The 20,575-nt window shown below is 35.4% G+C and overlaps 1 protein-coding gene across 1 annotated transcript; it reads left to right on the top strand.

Moving 5' to 3' along the window:
* Nucleotides 1-411: 411 nt before the first annotated feature.
* LOC123702149 (major facilitator superfamily domain-containing protein 6) lies at nucleotides 412-19,420 on the top strand. The gene is made up of 10 exons (XM_045649811.1): nucleotides 412-700; nucleotides 7,841-7,986; nucleotides 8,386-8,959; nucleotides 9,955-10,139; nucleotides 10,964-11,100; nucleotides 11,910-12,025; nucleotides 13,789-13,907; nucleotides 15,601-15,727; nucleotides 17,386-17,526; nucleotides 18,584-19,420. The coding sequence occupies exons 1-10, from the start codon at nucleotides 637-639 to the stop codon at nucleotides 18,694-18,696; spliced, it is 1,722 nt and encodes a 573-aa protein (XP_045505767.1). The 5' UTR covers nucleotides 412-636; the 3' UTR covers nucleotides 18,697-19,420.
* The last annotated feature ends 1,155 nt before the right edge of the window (nucleotides 19,421-20,575 follow it).

Below are 20,575 nucleotides of genomic sequence, written 5' to 3'. Positions count from 1 at the left end.
CTTCTTCGTCCTCCATTTTCACCTCCTTAGATTGAAGTAAATTAAAATCATAAGTACTAAAGAGTTTGTCGGCCGACTGAATTTTCCAATGTAGTATTTCAAATTTGGAGCGCTTTTCAATTGTTTAAAAAAATTGTCTTGACCAACCAGTACTTGACAAACGATTTGCAACGACAAATTTTTACAAGTATTAAATAGATTTTAAAATTGAGAGTAAGCATTAGCAATACTTAACTGAATTAGATCTATTTTTAATAATTTCGTTTAATATTATTTACTCCTTTAAAAAATTTTATTCGTCTAGAATATTTTTACAACTGGCAACCATATTCATTTATATTTCAAATAGCTGATAAAATTGTTAAATGTCATTGTCAATCAGATTGTCAATGTGTCATTCCCCCACAGTACAGATTGTGAGATTGGGCTACCTACGTCGTTGACTGTGTAAACAAAAACATTAATATTTAAATTCATTTTGGAGCTCAGGCATTTTTGTTAAACGATGCTGGATTAGAAAGTAGTTCGGCCACTCTGTAGTTCGTTAGTGATTAGTGCGTGTTAATGGCGTAAATACAAAAAAGGAATGAATTGCTCGCTTTGTTTAAAATTGTAAATATTTTGATTTTTTTAAACATGAAGTTAAAAGTGGACAGGGGTCTCCTCCCCGTGAAGATACATTTTTTCTTTTTCTTTGCGGGTAAGTCAGTTTTTTATAGTATTTCCCTTGAAGTAATTACGTATTTAAATTGTAAATTAGAACTTGGCGCGCATTATATTAAATTTAAATTTTAATATGTATATGTAACTATGTTAATATGAATAAAAATAAATTGTCTAACAAGGATGAAAATGGAAATTAATGCAAAAAACGTTCTTCAAAACTTCTTCGCGATAAAATAAAAAATTTATATTAAACAAGTGTTTTAAAATAATTATAGCTTTTATTGCACTACTTTTAGCGTCTATTTTTATAACAAAAATAAGCGCTCGTATCTAAAGGCAAATTTATTATCAACTTGCATTACATTATTTTAAATTTTAAGTAATTTTATATTAATTATTAATAGATAAGAGTTATCTTGGTCTCAATTGTGTATCTAAATTTTCATGCTGTTATGTACACCATTTTTTGCAACGAACCTGATAAATTTCTTAATAAACTGAGCTTTTACTCAACATCATCATCATCATCATTATTATCAGCCTACATTTGTCCACTGCTGGACATAGGCCTCAGTCATGGCACGCCACTGAGCCCAGTCGTAACTCGCACTTTATTCAGTACTATACTCTCATACATTATTATCCTTATATATACTCTTGTAATACTTTTATGTAAGACTAGCTGTGCCCTGTGGTTTTACCCGCATTGCTCCGCTCCTGTTGGTCTTAGCGTGATGATATATAGCCTATAGCCTTCTTCGATAAATGTGCTATCTAATATAATTATACATATTAGTATTAGTATATAAGTATAGAAACAAAAATCAAAATGCTATCCATTTGCCCCATAAGAGCAGCCGTACACGTACTTCAAGCAGTTGTGACTGACGGCTTAAAGCCGCGACTGCGCGGTGAACTATAGACATTCATTCACTGGTTTACACAGACTGTTTGAGCAGCCAACTGCGCGGTTTGTAGCGACCGACCTCTCGAGCAGTCTGTGTACGTCGCTCAGCCATTAACTGCTCGAGCTGCCCGCGTACGGCAGCTCTTTATAAGTAGCCTTTAATCCAATGGCTAAATCTACCAATATCTCTTAGAAAGGAAATTTTGACTTACTTTTTATCCATAATTATATAGAATGGAGTCAATGTCACGTTCTTATCAAGGTTCTAATGTTTTATTTATCTTTTTATCTAAACTACTACATAATTAGATATAGTTTTATCTCTTCTGTGCTTTTGTTTGTCACTGAACACCTCTGAAATGGCTGAACCAATTATAATAAAAACAAAGTGTGTGTTCATGTTGATTCTACTGTAGTTTTGAATTTAGATTAAAAAAAATAGGAATGCAATTGCAATAAAACACTTTTGATTAATCTATACTTATACCTATAATATTATAAAGCTGAAGTGTTTGTTTGTTTGAACGCGCTAATCTCAGGAACTTTTGGTCCGATTTGCAAAATTCTTTCGGTGTTAGATAGTCCATTTATCAAGGAAGGCTATAGGCTAAATATCATCACGCTAAGACCAACAGCAGAGCAATGCGGGTAAAACTGGGGCATGCAGCTAGTATTATAATGTAGGTAAATGATAAAGAAATTCAGGGTCAATGCCCTTTGCTTATCAAAAGCGCATGCTACTATTATCATTAATTATATAAAATTTATTTATTATCGATATACAGGTATTATTGTTTCATATCTATGAATTATATTTTTGTGTTCTGTAAAAATACTGGAGCTGAAATTATCATATTTTGTGTATGATAAGTTAAATGTTGTTGTTTTTTTTTTCTCTTTTCATTGCATTTGTTTAAACTTATTAACAATTTTATTTCTTTGTTAAATAATCTCTCTCTCTATATCTTTATCTTTATCTATAATATAAAAATGAATCCCAAAATGTGTTGGTAAGCGCATAACTCGAGAACGGCTGAACCGATTTCGATAATTCTTTTTTTATTATATTCCTTGAAGTACGAGGATGGTTCTTATGTAGAGAAAACGTAAAAGTGTACCACGGGCGAAGCCGGGGCGGACCGCTAGTAAAAAATAAATCTACTACTTAATACGTATATGATGTACATACTTAAATTAAAAAAAGATGGTATTCTTTGGGTGCGTTGAGAGTTAAATTTCATTTTTAACCGACTTCAAAAAAAGGAGGAGGTTATCAATTCGGCCGGTATGTTTTTTTTTATGTATGTACACCGATTACTCCGAGGTTTCTGAACCGATTTACGTGATTCTTTTTTTGTTCGATGCGGGATGGTGTCGAATTGGTCCCATAAAAATTTTATTCGGATAGACCCAGTAGTTTTTATTTTATGAGCATTTTTGTCTGTATTTGTAAATGTTGCAAGTGCAAGTTTGAAGTCGGTTGTTTTTAACGCAGTTATTGACTTGTGTCATGGTCATTACCGTCAAGCCATGGAGTAAGGTGAAGATTTTGGTATTTTACAATTTTGCCAAAGAAGTTTCACTGACGCGTGTGCTCGGCACACACGCTCTTTTCACCATTTCGTTGGCCTTTTTGAACTCATTTTACGACAAAGTTTATTAACAAACTGATCCTTACACACGTTAAAATACATCGCAATCGCTACAGCCGTTCCAACGTGTAAACGAAACACACGTTTCTCACGAGAATACAGTAAGCGGCTATGTACCGCTAGTTCACGGCCAAGGTCTGCCAAATAGTGACTTCCTGAGTTGTCACATTTAATAAAATAATTGTGTAGTTCTGTATGTATGCGGTTATAGTTTGAATGCATGTAAATATATTATAATCTATTGTAGGCGTATTTATAGATAAAAAGAGCGTGTGTGCCGAGTACACGTGTCAGAAGTGAATCTTCTTTGGCAAGATTCAAAGATAACTACCAAAATGGTCGCCTTGCTCCATAACGTGACGGTATTGCCATGATGTGACCTTGAAATTATATTCGCCTAAAGAAGTTTCACTTCAAAAATATCACATAAAATAGCGTGCATCTGTTTATTAGATAGGTGAAGGTCGATCTTTCGTGGGCTCCCAGGCTATTCATGGAAAATAGTTTTCCGTTTGCTGTTTCACCCGCGGCCGCGTTATCTACAACTGAACAAATTATTTACTGAATCCTTCCTCGAGAACCATACTAGTCACTATTGTAGAAAACAAAATTTAAAATTGTGAAGGTATTTTGGAGTTTATAGCGAACAGACAGACAGGATATTACTGGCTGCCCCAGCAGACGTTGTTCTTTCCTAGTTAACTATTCCTTCTTTTTCGTGTTTTATCTCTATAAGAACCTTCCTTGTACATTAACAAAAACGTTAAAAAAATGGCAGAATCCTGCCGTTCTCCAGTTTTACGCTTAACATTTGGCGATTATTTTTGCGGTCCGCCCCGGCTTCGCCCGTGGTACATATTTCGCAATAAAAGGCCTTTGTTCATTCTCAGGGTCTAAAAATTGTCTGTGCCAAATTTCATCAAAATCGGTTGAGAGGTTTAAGCGGGAAAGCGTAACAGACAGACAAACAGACAGACTGACTGACAGACAGAGTTACTTTCGCATTTATAATATTAGTAGGGATTATTTAGCAGGTCTTGATACATCTAGAGGAGTACAGTAAGATTCACGAGGATGACCACGGCGCAGAAGGTATATTTTAGGTTCCTTTGGAGGTGCGAGGTGAGGCGCGGTCGGATTTAATTGTAATAAATAAAAAATAAATTATTTAACCATTAGTTATTAAAATATTATTTTGTCTTAAGTCTTTTCTTCATGAGTGTACGTAGTGTGTATAAAATTAAGAAGACATAATATAAAATGTATATCTAATGAAAAATGTATTTAAGTAATTTGCATGCCGTTGAATAACGGCTAAACATGCTGAAATAATGTATCTTATTCTTAACACCTATGTATACCATGTTTACTTGCAAATAAACGATTTATTTATTTATTTACGTGCGCAGAGGGCCGCCATTTGTGGTCATCTTTCGTGAATCGTACTGTACATATACTGTCACCATCATTAAAATACCAAATTAAAAGTTTAAACATAACTACATGTTTACAATTATTACAGACGAAATCCAACAATAGTAGTAAGATTAAGATAACAATAATAGTGTTATTACGTGTTTATCATTTTATTAAAATGCTAACATAATTATTGAGATAAAAGTGATAATAGGTATGTGTATTTGTTCTTTGGGAAAGTCCGTTTTGAGATAAATTATAAAACATTCATTTTGCTACAAGTAATGTTGCACATTGAAGCTAATACATACATGAAATGAAACTGTTTAAAAATATTATTAACACTGTCTTTCTACATTATGTTATGCCACATTATGAATGCACGATTGAGAAATAAGGAAAATATAGATAAAAATAACCTTTGAAACGTGTATGCTAAAATTATAGAATATCTACATAATGATATGTGTACCTACATATTTGTAGAAATATAATATACAGGATGTTCCAAAAAGACTGTCGAGCGGTTGCCTATGTGGCTATCCGATCCTAGATTATACAACAAAATATAGCATTTCTTTACAAATAAAAAACTATAGCTTTCGAAACGACTGCGCATTTGGGTAAACTGTTCATATTAGGACACTGTATGTATGTCGTGGTCATATCGTAGATTTGATCATTTCATGATATGAGTGGCCATTTCACGAAATGGTCGCATATCGTGAAATGGCCAACATAGTTTGATCAGATCGTTAAATCGTCAACGTTTCACGATTTGGTCATCCACATTTGGCCAGATCGTATAAAATATAAAGAGTCCATAAAATATTAAAACAATTCAGAATAACTATATTCTAAAAACTTGTTTAATGTCATTTAAGTTAGTGCCGCGGCAGCGGCCGGCGAATGCCAGAAGCGAATCGTTTTTGCAATAGAAAACAGTTAGGTTAGGTTAGGTTAGACTTTGATAAACAACGCCAAAAGCGGATCGCTTTTTAAAAAACAAACAATTATAATAATATAGTAGTAGTTTCTTAAATTATTTTATTTAAGTCGCATTTTTTCATAAATACATATAAGATATCCACATTTTCCATAGTACTCGTACCTCTTCGTCGTAAATTCTTTGCTATGACTTTCTTCATAATATTGTTATTAAACGAATTATGAAGTTTTTAACTGCGAATAATTTAATTTTCGCCAGCGGCCGCCATCTTATCACATAAACACAGAGCTTGCAGCGCCTCTACCAACGATTAATGTAACTATTTTACGATATGATCAAATAATTTTGGTCATTTCATGAAAAAACCGTTCGTTAATTGGCCATATCGTGAAACGATTTCTTATCATTGATCTGCCCAAACCACATCATGATGTGGCCAAACTAAATTGGCCATTTCACGATATGCGACCATTTCGTGAAATGGCCACTCATATCATGAAATGATCAAATCTACGATATGACCACGACATGTATAATTTCATACTGGGTGGTATCTAATCATATACAGGGTGTCCCTCTGTTGATATACTAAGCTCAAAGGAGGTTATAGTTTTACATACGCTGACGGCTGAGTACGTAAAAAATACTTATAAAATTCCAGACGCAGTTTTTTTTTTCAAATAGATGAATTTTTAAAACTCTATGCGTACATAACAAGCAACCCGCCCAGCTTTGCCACCAGCACGGGACCTATTGTTTAAGATTATGTTTTCATAGACAAAATGCTCACATTAGCGAAGCGGTATATGCCGGCTGCGCGAAGCTATAGAATAAAACGTGGATTTTCAGGAAAAATTTAGCAAACAATTTTTGATGTAATTTTGTTGTTTAAGTATTTTTTACGTGATCCGTGTATGCAAAACTACAAGTCCATTCGCGCTCAGTAGTGGGACAACCTGTATAGAGCATACTGTATATATTATTACCTAAAGTGAAAAGAATCTTTCCGAGCCTCTAGATATGCTCTGTTTAGCTTATCTCCCGGTTAAAAATACAAATAATGTATGAAAATATACATTAAAGATAGGATCATTATCAGCCAATGGTTTAAATAACCCATAGTCTAATAATAAAAAAAGATATGGTATCCCGTATTTTTTTCACGGCATCTCCGAAATGGCTGGACCATTTTTATGAGCCTTTTTTTTGTGATACACATAATAGATTATGGCTCATTATGGCATTCCAAAACTTTTTAACTATGGAACAGGTAGACCACTTTTATTAAAACTCAGTGATTTTTTTACAAAAAAGACGATAAATCTGAATGATATCGAATATCTATCTAATATACTAGCTGTGCCCCGCGGTTTTACCCGCGGTGCTCCGTGCTTTTAGTGCTCCGCTCTTGTTGGTCTTAGCGTGAAGATATTATATTGCCTATAACATTCATCGATAAATGGGCTATCAAATAAGGGGATGATTTTATTGTTATATTTCCGTTTCAATACCTACAAAAACATTTATAACGTGAGCTATCTATCCGCGAGAGTTGTATCAAAATTCTTCCATCCATCGCGGCTATCTGTATAAACATCCAACCTTATCTATCACGTGTAGATCGCATGATTCTCATATCTACAATTATATTATGATTGTAATTAATTTATAACTCTGTTTTATTGAAGCGAATTCGCTCGTTATAATTAACAATGTTTGTTTTGAAGCGTAGAAATCTTTGAAACTAGCTGTTCCCCGCGGTATCACTCGCATTGCTCCGCTCCTGTTGAACTTAGCGTGATGATATATAGCCTATAGCCTTCCTTGATAAATGGGCTATCTAACACTGAAATAATTTTTCAAATCGCACCAGTAGTTCCTGAGATTAGCGCGTTCAAACAAACAAACAAACTCTTCAGCTTTATAATATAAGTATAGATTATATGAACTAGCAATTTTCTTGGCTCGAATTGATTCTGGAATATATACATTGATACACAAACATACAAATGATCATGAACGAACTGGACGGCCTGATTTTCGATTGAATAACTGCACCCATATAGCTTGACCGCAACCGCTGTATCGCGCCCTAGGTATGTGCGGTGAGGCGGGGATCGGGTAAGAAAGAGCACGTTAGAAGTTAGAAAGAAACGGAACGATCGGTACTCTCACCTGCCCTCGCCGCGCACATACCCTATACAGCCCTACAGCCACTGTGGTCAAGCATAAGGAATTTTTTGTCCACAGCGTTGGGACCACTTTTGCCTCAGATGAATGTATTCGGGCGGCAGCTAGGCGTGTCGCCCGGAGTCATGGGCATGGTGACGGCGGTCCTGCCCCTGCTGTGGGCAGCCGCTAAGCCCCTGTTCGGATACGTCGTGGACTTCTGGCCGGTGAGTAGCCAGGGTTCGGGTGGGTAGACCGTTTGGACCTTAGTGCTTTGGATTATGAGTGTAGGATCATCAATATTATTAAACAAGTGGTCGTTTCGAATTTGTTGTATGGGAGCCCGTGTTTATTTTACTGTTATTTTATGTTTGTTGTTATAGCAGCAAAGTAAAAACATATTCACTGAATTTTTGAAATGTCTAACTTTCACGGTTCATGAGATACAGCCTGGTGACATACGGATGGATGGACAGACAAACAGACAGCGAAGTCTCAGTAATGGAACCTTATTATAGATTTTTTTTAAAACCCATAAAGTACTAGGCATTGCCAAGTTAAAGGGAGACAAACGCTGTATATTTTGTATTCAATAAGGCTTTTAAATGATTCCTTTTCATTTTCAGAGCCACAGAAAACTAGTCTTCATGCTACTCATACTGGTCATGTCGGGATCGTACTGTTGTCTCTGGTTCCTGCCGATGCCAGAAGAAACGAACGACAGAGTTTTAGAGTCCGTATACAGCCTCAACGATACGATTTTTCTAAAGCCCTACGACGATAAAGAGCAGTTGAACAAATTCAACTGTCATTGGAATTGCTCCACAGATGATAAATTCAATGTGTACCTGTCAAACTCATCGTACATTAGCACTATGTATGTGGACGGAAACGTGGCTAATACGTCTTGCTCGCTCTTACACATGCAAATGAATAGCTTGCGAGAGGGAGACATAACATGTCTGCCAGTTAAGAATTGTAATTTGTTGTGTTATGAAGAGAACTTTAATAGAACTAAAAGGGAAGATAGGGGATTTGAGAGTTTTAATGTCACTAATGGAAATGTAAAAGTTGTTGAAAATGAGGGTAGTTTTTACGTAACGGCCACGTTTTGGGCATTCGTCGTTCTGATGTGCGTGGGGACGGTCGCGTTTAATGTTGCCAATTGCATCGGTGATGCTGTGTGCTTTGATGTGTTGGGTGAGTGAAAATTTATGTTTAATTTAAAGATTTTCTGAAAATGTTATTCTTATTATTAGTGAAATATTCTGTAGTTGTTTGTAAACATCTCTGTATGTATGTTCAGTTTAGTGTATATAAATGTATGTTCAGTCTTCAGAGGTATATTTTAGGGATTTAATGAAAATAAATATCTTAAAAACTTATATTTGAATTGCAAAAAAATTATACATGGGCCATAACACTAAAAATTCCAGCCCCCCTAGACAAGTGGCTTTCTATTAGCGTAACGTTTGATAGAATAGATTATGAATGTATGAGATTGACGTAAGCTGTCGATACATTTATCTACAGCTTATGTCAATCTCATACATTCATAATCTATTCTTTGAAACGTTACGCTAAACGAAAGCCACTTGTCTAACCCCTCTGGCCTTACCTGGGGCTCCCAATACAGGGCTCAGTGCGCGAGGAGCAGCATTAGATACTCGAGTATAACGTGTATATCGATTACCACGTTAGCTCGAAACTTCAGATCAGTATTTGACTAAATAAATGACTATACCGTAGTTAAGGTTAGGTTTGTGACTAAAAACTGACAGATTTTAAATTTGATATACCAGTGCCAAACCGGGGCTCCCAATACGAGGCCCAGCGCGCGTGGGGCACCATTAGATAGAATAGATACACTATAATCGCGTTAGCTCTTAAGCTTCGGCTCAGTATTTGCCTAAATAAATGACTATACCGTAGTTAAGGTTAGGTTTTTGACTAAAAACTGTCTAATTTTAAATTTGATATTCCAGGGCCCAGGTCAGGTCAGGTGAAGGTCTCTGGAGGAGGCCTTCACCCTGGCAAACTTATTGAGAGAGAGAGGGGTTCTTATAATAGACTATGTTAACAATGTTAAATTGTAATAGATTATAAGTTTCTTTTTTTAAGTTCAAGGTTTAATATTTACTTAACTATTTGTGAGAAATAAAAGACTTTTTATTTTATTTATTTATTTATTCCAGGGCCCAACCGGGGCTCCCAATACGGGGCCCAGCGAGCGTGGGGCACCGCCGGTTACGGTATTACCGCTTTACTCGGCGGCTGGCTCATAGATATGTACTCGGGGACATATAAGGATTTCACGCCAGCGTTCATTATAGCCCTAGTGGCTACTGTGGTTGATCTGGCCAGCTGTAGGGCTTTGACGGTGAGTCTAAGTAAACTAGGTTTCCGCCCGCGGCTTCGCCCGCGCAGTCAAAGAAAAACCCGCATAGTTCCCGTTCCCGTGGTATTTCCGGGATTGCGTCATTTTCCCGGGATAAAAAGTAGTCTCAAAAGGCCTTTCTCGGGTATCAAAATATCTCCATACCAAATTTCATGAAAATTGGTTCAGTAGTTTAGTCGTGATTGAGTAACAGACAGACAGACAGAGTTACCTTCGCATTTATAATATTAGTATGGATTAGTTAAAAAAACTAATGTTTTTAGTTTCACTCACTTTAATGGAACATTCATGATACTCCTAATACAAAATATGTATTTGTTTTTACTATTGCCTTTTCTATCTGTCTGTCTAAAAAAATCCGTCGAATAAATTTTTTATGTTATCTGCACGTTTTATAAATCCTGAGAGACTAAAAAAGCTAAAGGACTTTCTCTTTTTTATAAAAAATAAGTCTTACCTATCCGATTTTTTTAACGAAAAATTAGCATTGCCCATATCTACAATGTTTTCATGCGTGCGTAACTTATTACTAACTGTTATATTTTTATACTAACTGTGCTTCGCGGTTTTACCCGCAGTGCTCCGCTCATGTTGGTCAGCGTTATGATATATAGCCTATAGGGTATAGCCTTCCTTGATAAATGAGCTATCTAACACCGAAAGAATTTTTCAAATCCGACGAGTAGTTCCCGAGATTAGCGCGTTCAAACAAACAAACAATGAAACAAACTCTTCAGCTTTATAATATTAGTGTAGATAAAAAAATTAAAAGTTTTTTTCACGTATTTTTTTATGTTTTTTCACAGCTACCCTCACTATCGAGTCCCGAAGACTCCGGCAAGGCGCTACGGGAAGTGTTGAAAATACCGCGTGTTGTTGTTTTCATCATTTTCGCGGTTGTAGCGGGGACTTTCGATAGCTTCATCATTTACTATATGTTTTGGTAAGTACTTTTTTTTATTGTAATACTAGCTTTCCACCCGCGGCTTCGCCCGCGCAGTCAAAGAAAAACCCGCATAGTTCCCGTTCCCGTGGGATTTCCGGGATAAAACCTATCCTATGTCCCGGGGTAAAAAGTAGCCTATGTCCTTTCTCGGGTATCAAAATATCTCTATACCAAATTTCATGCAAATTGGTTCAGTAGTTAAGGCGTGATTGAGTAACAGACAGACAGAGTTACTTTCGCATTTATAATATTAATATATAGTATGGATTGGTGTTTTGAAGAGAAACTTCTTTATGCGCGTTGAGAGTAAAATTTTAAGGTCGCTAACAATACCGTCACGTCATGGGGTAAGGCGACGATTTTGGTATCTTTGAATCGTGCTAAAGAAATTTCACTTCTGATACCTGTGCTCGGCACACATGCCTTTTTTACGTTTTTAGGGTTCCGTACTCAAAGTGTAAACTATCTATATGTCTGTCTATCTTCAGGCTGTATGTCATAAACCGTGAAAGCTTTAATTTTCACAAATGTTGTATTTCCGTTGCCGCTATAACAACAAATATTAAAAATTAAAAAATAAATAAAATATAAGGGACCCCCCCATAGTACAGAACCCTTCGTGCGCGAGTCCGACTCGAACTTGACCGGTTTTTTATTTCACAAATGTTGTATTTCCGTTGACGCTATAACAACAAATATTAAAAATTAAAAAATAAATAAAATATAAGGGACCCCCCCATAGTACACGTGCGCGAGTCCGACTCGAACTTGACCGGTTTTTTATAATATTTATTTGTATATTTCAGGTTTCTGGAAGACCTAGCCGAACAGACGGGATCCATGGCGCAAATAAAACTGATAGAGGGCGCTGTTGTAGCCGCGCAGAGTTTCATAGGAGAATTATTGTTTTTCTTCTTTTCCGGTAAGAAATAAAAAAAAAGAATAGATAATAAGAAAAAGCAAACAAACAAATTCTTCTGCTTTATGCTTCTGCTTCTGCTTATATATATAAATCCCGTGTCACTATGTTTGTCCTCATTGGACTCCTAAACCACTTAACCGATTATAAAAAAATTCGCACACCATGTGCAGTTCGATCCAACTTGAGAGATAGGATAGTTTAAATCTCAAATCGTTTTAGAGAAAGCGGGCGAAGCCGCGCGGTAAGCTAGTAGTATTAATATAGATGACACTATAATAAGCTACAGAAGTAACTAAAATGTCACGGCTGCTTTCAGGGGAAGTTTTAAATACTCCGCAACTAAGTGTTGGAAAAATCTTCCACCACCCATATTAAACTCCAACTCATTAAACTCTTTCAAACAAAAATACAAAAAATATTTATTACATGAGTTTAAATTCCAACCTTAGTTGTGTGATAGGTTTACTAGGTTTACAAATATTTTATATTATGTAGGTATATTATCTATCTGTCTATATTATGTATTTATTATTATGATTTAATTTTAAACATTTATCTATTTATATGTCATGTTATATGTTATGTTAAATTATCTTAAGTACATATTTTCGCTTTTTGCTCTAATTAGTTTACATTATATCATAATATTATATTTTTGAACGCACTGCCGCTCCAATCGCTTCAAAGAGGGGCCACTGAAAATCAGTGTTGCAACAGCTGCGTTGCAATTTATGCTGAGTGGCTACCATTTTGGCTCCACTTCTTAATTTTACATCTTTTAATTTAGTTATATATATATATTTTAATTTTACTGTCATATTCTAATTGTATTGTGTTCTAATCGTGTGTTTGAATTGTATTGTCATATTATAATTGTATTGTGTGCTAATGTGTGTGTGTTGTGGAGTCAAATAAATGATCTTTCTTTCTTTCTTTCTTTCTTTCTAAATTATGAATGATTTTTATGTATACTTATTACTTTATTTAAACGTGGAACTACTGGTCCGATTTGAAACATTCTTTCGGTGTTCAATAGCCCATTTATCGAGGAAGGCTATAGGCTATATATCATCACGCTAACACCAACAGGAGCGGAACAAAACCGCGGGGTACAGCTGGTTTATACATATTGATCAGTAAAATTACAACAAGTAATAACTGCGTTAAAAACAACCGACTTTAACTTGCACTTGCAAAATTCACAAATACCTACAGACAAAAATGCTCATAAAATAAAAACTACTGGGCCTATCCGAATAAAATTTTTATGGGACCAATTCGACACCATCCCGCATCGAACAAAAAAAGAATCACGTAAATCGGTTCAGAAACCTCGGAGTAATCGGTGTACATACATAAAAAAAAAACATACCGGCCGAATTGATAACCTCCTCCTTTTTTTTGAAGTCGGTTAAAAAATACATAGGGACAGAGAAAGCGACTTTGTTTTATACTATGTATTGAAAATATTTATCCCTAAAGTCACTTTTTAGGACATTATCAGCAAGCGATAATCAGTCCTTATAGTTATAAATTATCACTACATAGTATAAAACAAAGTCGCTTTCTCTGTCCCTATGTCCCTTTGTATGCTTAAATCTTTAAAACTACGCAACTGATTTTGATGCGGTTTTTAATAGATAGAGTGATTCAAGAGGAAGGTTTTAGTATATAATTTATTAGGTTTTAGACAAAGCGGGCGAAGCCGCTGGCGGTAAGCTAGTTTAATAATATTTATTTATTATTATAATTAAAAATTTCAGGAAAAATAATAGACCGTTGGGGTTACGGTGCTACGATGACGTTTTCACTTTTCTGCTACGGCATCAGGATGATATTCATCTCTTTCATACAGCATCCGTGGCATTTGGTGTTTATTGAAGTGAGTATGTAGCTAGATAACGCGGTTTTACTCGCGCTTTATGTAATACATATGTTTTTTTTTTTGACCGTCCGGTTGGCTTAGTTGGTAGTGACCCTGCCTTCCAAGCCAGAGGTTGTGGGTTCGATTCCCACCCGGGGCAAATATTTGTGTGATGAACATAGATGTTTGCTCTGTGTCTGGGTGTTAATTATCTATATAAGTATTCATTAAAAATGATATATGTATGTTTATCAGCCATCTGGTTTCCATAACACAAGCGAAAAGTTTAGTATGGGATCAGATTAATTATCTATATAAATACTTATATAGATAATTAACACCCAGACACGGGGCGAACATCTATGTTCATTACACAAATGTTGCCCCGGGTGGGAATCGAACCCACGACCTCTGGCTTGGAAGGCAGGACCACTACCAACCAAGCCAACCGGTCAGTCTATAATAATCAATGAAATGAATTTTTAATAAAAATAATAATCAATGAAACATACATAAAATCACAGAAAAATTAAATCCTACTAATATTATAAATGCGAAAGTTTGTATGGATGTATGGATGTTTGTTACTCTTTCACGTAAAAACTACTGAACCGATTACAATGAAATTTAGCACACATATAGAGGGTAACTTGGATTAACACATAGGATAGGTTTTATCCCGGAAATCCCACGGGAACGGGAACTATGCGGGTTTTCCTTTGCAAACGCGGGCGAAGCCGCGGGCGGAAATCTAGTAAAAAATAAATATGTGAATACGCAATAAATAATTAATTGACAGAATTAGAGTAGTAGAGTAAATAATAGAGTATATATTATTTGTGACATGTCAATTTTATATTTTATGATTGTGGGGTTAATCTTATATGTGTATTAGTGATTTTTGTGTATTGTGTTTAAAATGGGTCTTTGTTATTCTTAAATAAAGAATTTATTATTTACTAGGTTTCCGCCCGCGGCTTCGTCCGCGCAGTCAAAGAAAAACCCGCATAGTTCCCGTTCCCGTGGGATTTAAGGGATTGCGTCATTTTCCCGGGATAAAAAGTATCCTATGTCCTTTCTCGGGTATCAAAATATCTCCATATCAAATTTCATGAAAATTGGTACAGTAGTTTAGGCGTGATTGAGTAACAGACAGACAGACAGAGTTACTTTCGCATTTATAATATTAGTAGGGATTATGTTTCTCATCTCCATAATACTCGGGTACCACCAGAAGGTCGGTACCCGGTCTTTTGGAAGGCTTACGTGGGGACACGGATCCAACACGCAGAGGCCCTTTTGAGAGTTTTAATGTGTTATGGGACACCAGCCGCAGCCTGCCCATGACTGCACTATATAGAGATACAGCCCTGGGCAGTCCGCGGCCGATGTAGGACTATTACAGAAAGTGGAAAAAAATAACTGGACTATGGAAAGGGGTGCTATGTGGACAGGTTACTGGGACTATAGGAACTATGGCGTCTGCCTTTCTACAACAAAGTTTGTAAAAATATATTGGCAGACGGTGACTCGCCCTCTCACAGATGGGCCCTCTAAAAAGTCGCTGTAACTTAGCAACAAGAGGGCCACATATTGTGAGCAGCTAAGGGTGGAGAGGCGTCCCTGGACTTTAAACTACGATCACGCGCTCCCTGAGGGTCCAGCATACGCTTCGCATCCAGTAGGGATTATTATTATGATCTAATTCCAGGGTATAATGCAAGGGCCGACATACGCGCTATGTTACTCTACAATAGTAGGGTACGCGGCTCATGTAGCACCCGAAGGTTATTCGGCCACCGTACAAGGGATCGTGGCGGGAATGGATGATGGAGTTGGTGAGAATTAGTTCTTTTACAGATTTTTTAATGAATAAAAAAGAGCGAGTGTCCGCCCCGGATTGGCGTGAAAGGACGCGGGTTCGAGTCCCGTCTCGTGATCGAATTTCATCTATCACTACATAATATAAAACAAAGTCGCTTCCTCTGTCCCTATGTCTGTGTATGCAAATGCTTTGTAAATTTATATTTATAAAGCACTAGCTTTTCGCCCGCGGCTTCGCCCGCTTTGTCTAAGACTTAATAAATTATATATTAAAACCTTCGTCTTGAATCACTCTATCCATTAAAAAAACCGCATCAAAATCCGTTGCGTAGTTTAAAGGTTTAAGCATACAAAGGGACATAGGGACAGAGAAAGCGACTTTGTTTTATGTCGCCTCTACACATAGGCCAGCGCATTCGCCAGCGCGCTGGCGGTGCGCTTGCAAACGCGCTTGTGAGTAATCCACACATTGGAAGGTCGTTCAGTATGGTTTGGTTCGAGCCAATGTGCGGACGTATTCAAAATGGATGTAACAAACAAAGAAATAAACACACTTTCACATTTATAATGCAATGTCTTGAGACATTGGATTAAAATCCATGTCTCAAGCACATTTTGATTTAAAATAGTATTGTTAATAATTAATTGTGTAATTTTAATACTAACGTAGTTTTTAAGGTACCAAGATACTAACAATTATATGGATATTGCAATTATCTGAAATAAATTGAATAAATAAATAATATTAAAGTAGGATGCTCTTTGTGAAGTAAAACATTGTGAGAAAAACGGCATGTCCAAGAACCTTATTTATTTTGCACTTTTAATACATAGGTACAACATTTTTATTTTTATGGTACTTATTTTTTGGGTTCTACAGGCAGTTTTCACTCTGATAGAGCTCAATAAATTTAAATGTTTCCTCGTTACTCATATTGTTCGCCATTTTGTCAAGTTAGGTGTTAATTCGCCGCACGAAAAAAACGTGCACTCCTGATAGCTGCTACAGTCAAACTGATCGCGCGGCCAATGTGTGGATGGTGCGCCAAGCTTGCGACAAGTGTCCTTTGATGTTTCCGACACCGCGCGGCAAGCTCGCGAGCGCGCTGGCCAACGTTCAAATACCTACCACGAGCGCGCGAACGCCCGTTCTACACATTGGACAAGTGCATGTGCCAACGCGCTTGCGAACGCGTTGGCCTATGTGAAGTGCCGGCATTATACTATGTAGTGATTTGAATGCCATAAAACCAAAAATATTTGGTTAGGTTATCTTGTAAAAGTATTACTTTTAAGTTAGCCTTATTTTGTGTGTGCTTTTTTTTCTGTAAAATTAGGTTAGAATTAGTGATTTTTTTTAACCGACTTCAAAAAAAGGAGGTTATCAATTCGGCCGGTATGTTTTTTTTTTTTTATGTATGTACACCGATTTCTCCTAGGTTTCTGAACCGATTTACTTGATTCTTTTTTTGTTCGATGCGGGATGGTGTCGAATTGGTCCCATAAAAATTTTATTCGGATGGGCCCAGTAGTTTTTATTTTATGGGCATTTTTGCAAGTGCAAGTTTGAAGTCGGTTGTTTTTAACGCAGTTATCACTTGTTGATTTCTCTCTAGTATGTAGTTTTTTTTAGTTTTAAATATATTCGACTAAATTAGTTTTTTTTCTATAGGTTTTGCACTGGGGTCTCTAGTGGGGGGTCAGCTATACGCGAGTGCGGGGGAGAGGGGCTCGTTCCGTATACTCGCGGGGGTTGCTTTGATAGCATCAGTATTACACGCGGTTCTGTTCAAGTTCGTTACTAGGAAACGGGGTGAGTTTTTTTTTATTAATTAATGTGTGTTTTGTTGTGTGTGTAGTTTGAGTTATGATAATACAATAAGGAGACAACGTTTTGTAACGTCTATATAACGACTACTCCATGATGAATCAATAATCTATACTAATAATATTAAAAAGCTGAAGAGTTTGTTTGTTTGTTTGAACGCGCTAATCTCAGGAACTACTGGTCCGATTTGAAAAATTTGCCCCGCGATTTTACTCGCGTTGCTCCGCTCCTGTTGGTCTTAGCGTGATGATATATAGCCTATAGTCTTCCTCGATAAATGGGCTATCTAACAACAAAATAATTTTCCAAATTGGACCGGTAGTTCCTGAGATAAGCAAACAAACAAATTAACTTCAACTTTATAATATTAGTTTAGATTAGGTTTTAGACAAGGCGGGCGAAGCCGCGGCCGGAAAGCTAGTTCTTTTATAATCTTAAATTCTAAATAGTAATTAAATGTATTTTTTTCAGTTTATTAACTGTTAAAATTACTATAAGGGCAGATTTTTCATTCCTTGGTCAAAACTTATTCATCGAATAACGTATTAAATTAAACTACCATTTCAAAAATATATAATACTAGGAAAACCCGCATAATTCCCGTTCCCGTGGGATTTCCGGGATAAAAACTATGTGTTAATCCAAGTTACCCTCTATATGTGTGCTAAATTTCATTGTAATCGGTTCAGTAGTTTTACGTGAAAGAGTAACAAACATCCATACACCCATACATCCTTACAACCTTTCGCCTTTATAATATATATTAGATTTGTCTGTGTATGACAGTTTACAGGTGACATTTTAAAATGTTCGTGTAATACTTTATTGGACGGATAAATTTTAACCGATTGAAAAATCGGCCTTAATTATCACAGATTTTGTAAACCGAACACTTTAGAAACATTTTTTTTTTTCGTTTATATTTTTTTGATCTGAGAAAAAGGTTTTTTTATACCCATATGTGATAAGAAAAAAAAAGTTTTCTATCAAATAATTATGTGTATGTTGGCGACATTATATATTTTTTATTTTATTATTTCAGTTGTTAAGAGACAGGATGTGACGCAAGAGGAAGGAGAGAAAATGTTGCCAATTCAACACAATAACTCTATATATAGAGAAACCGTGTTGCCAGCTGATAAGACTGATAGATAGTGCTGTATCGATATTGATGCGGTTCCCCAATGTGATAGCGTACCTCAATTTTTTGATGGATTTTTTAAAATATACGTATTGTTGAATTTTCTAGGTTAAAGAGAAAGTATTAAAACTTTTGTATTTGTGAAAAAGCAATAATTTTTGTAAGTATTTTGGCAGTTTTTATAAAACTTTGTATAAATTAAGATGTACGCCATTTTATTTTGTTTGTATTAACTACGAGAAAAAACTTATATTATTGTAAAATATAATAATTATTATTATTCTAAGAGCTTTCAGATAAATATATAGAATATGTGGCTGTGTGTTGGTTGGTTCACAAATGTCATAGAATCATCACATTTTGATCATTTTTTTCATTAAAATCGGTTCAGCAGTTCAAGAGATACGAATCAAAATATTATTATCTGATATGGAATTTTTCCATATTGTTAACCGTTGTTACCATATTTGAGGCTTTAAATATTTTTGTTGAAATATAAAGTATTTTTTTTAATAATAATATCATTTTATTTTATTTTCATGATGTAAAAATAGAAGATTTTTAAAGAAAAGAGAATTAAAGATTTTGGTTCTTGAAACGCGGGTTCAAATCCCGCCAAAAAGTGCCAAATTTTCGTTATTTAAAAAAAAATATTTGTTTACCATTCAAATATTAATTTTAATGTCATTATAATATTAATTATTTATTGTATATTAACGGTCTTGCTAATAAAATGTTACCCATTCGCTATGCAATGGATTAGTTATTGCAATAACCTGTCTTGTTTTTATGATTGACGTTTCATGTGAGCAAGAGCAGGACACAGCTATGGTAGAAAATGGTTGAAATTTATCCATTGTTTAACTTTTTGTTAGTAAGGCCGTTAGTTTTTTTTCTGTACCAATTATGTACAATTCTTTGTGCCATGAATTCTTTTATTTTTGTACCGAATTTATTATGAGGCTTTATTAAAAACAAATTTAAATATATTAGTTGTTATATTTTGTATTAAAATGGATGTTGGAATGAATATCAGAAGGAATTTTATAACTTTCATAATGTTTATACATTTTATATTGAATATAAAACTTAATAAAAGACTTAATAATATACTTGTTTTATTTATTTCTAGATTTAATAGAACCTATGCGTAAATCTTATTGACTATTCGCGTTTTCAAAGAAAAACGCGCATAGTTCCCGTTCTCGTGGGATTTCCGGGATAAAACCTATCCTATGTGTTAATCCAAGTTACCCTCTATATGTGTGCTAAATTTCATTGTAATCGGTTAAGTAGTATTTGCGTGAAAGAGTAACAAACATACATACATGCACATACATCCATTCTCACAAACTTTCGCATTAAGTAGGATAGATGGCGCTGGACTACTATAGAATAAAAATTTAAAACTGTTCATCTTATAGTCCTATGAAAACTATTTCTATAAACAAGTCAATTAAATAATATACGAGTACTCTACTATTATCAATGTGAAAGTGAGTTTGTCATTCTTCCCTTCGCAAAAGATATATTGTATGGTATGAAATTTGTGTGCAGCTAGTTAAGTGGCTTAATAGTCTGACGTCTCATTACATTGGTAAAGCGTGAGCGTAGCACCTGGGTTCGATTCCCGGAGAAGAAGAAAAAACCATGTCTCGATCTGGTAGGACACAGAAGGCTGATCACCTACTTGTCCCTAAAGAAAATCGATCAGTGAATCAGATGCATGCATAATGCATCTGACCCTTACCTCTACCTTACCTTCACTTTTAGTTAGGAAGCTAGATAAGTAATATAAGTTACGCTAAACCGCAGTAAAACATCTCATGATGCGCATTTGATACACTTCGAAATTTATAAATTCCAATAGATGACGCTATATTAAAATGATGC

This window comes from Colias croceus, chromosome 23 (assembly GCF_905220415.1).
Source record: "Colias croceus chromosome 23, ilColCroc2.1".
Classification (NCBI taxonomy): domain Eukaryota; kingdom Metazoa; phylum Arthropoda; class Insecta; order Lepidoptera; family Pieridae; genus Colias; species Colias croceus.
The sequence above is the reverse complement of the archived record's forward strand: the minus strand, read 5'-3'. Positions and strand labels throughout refer to the sequence as shown.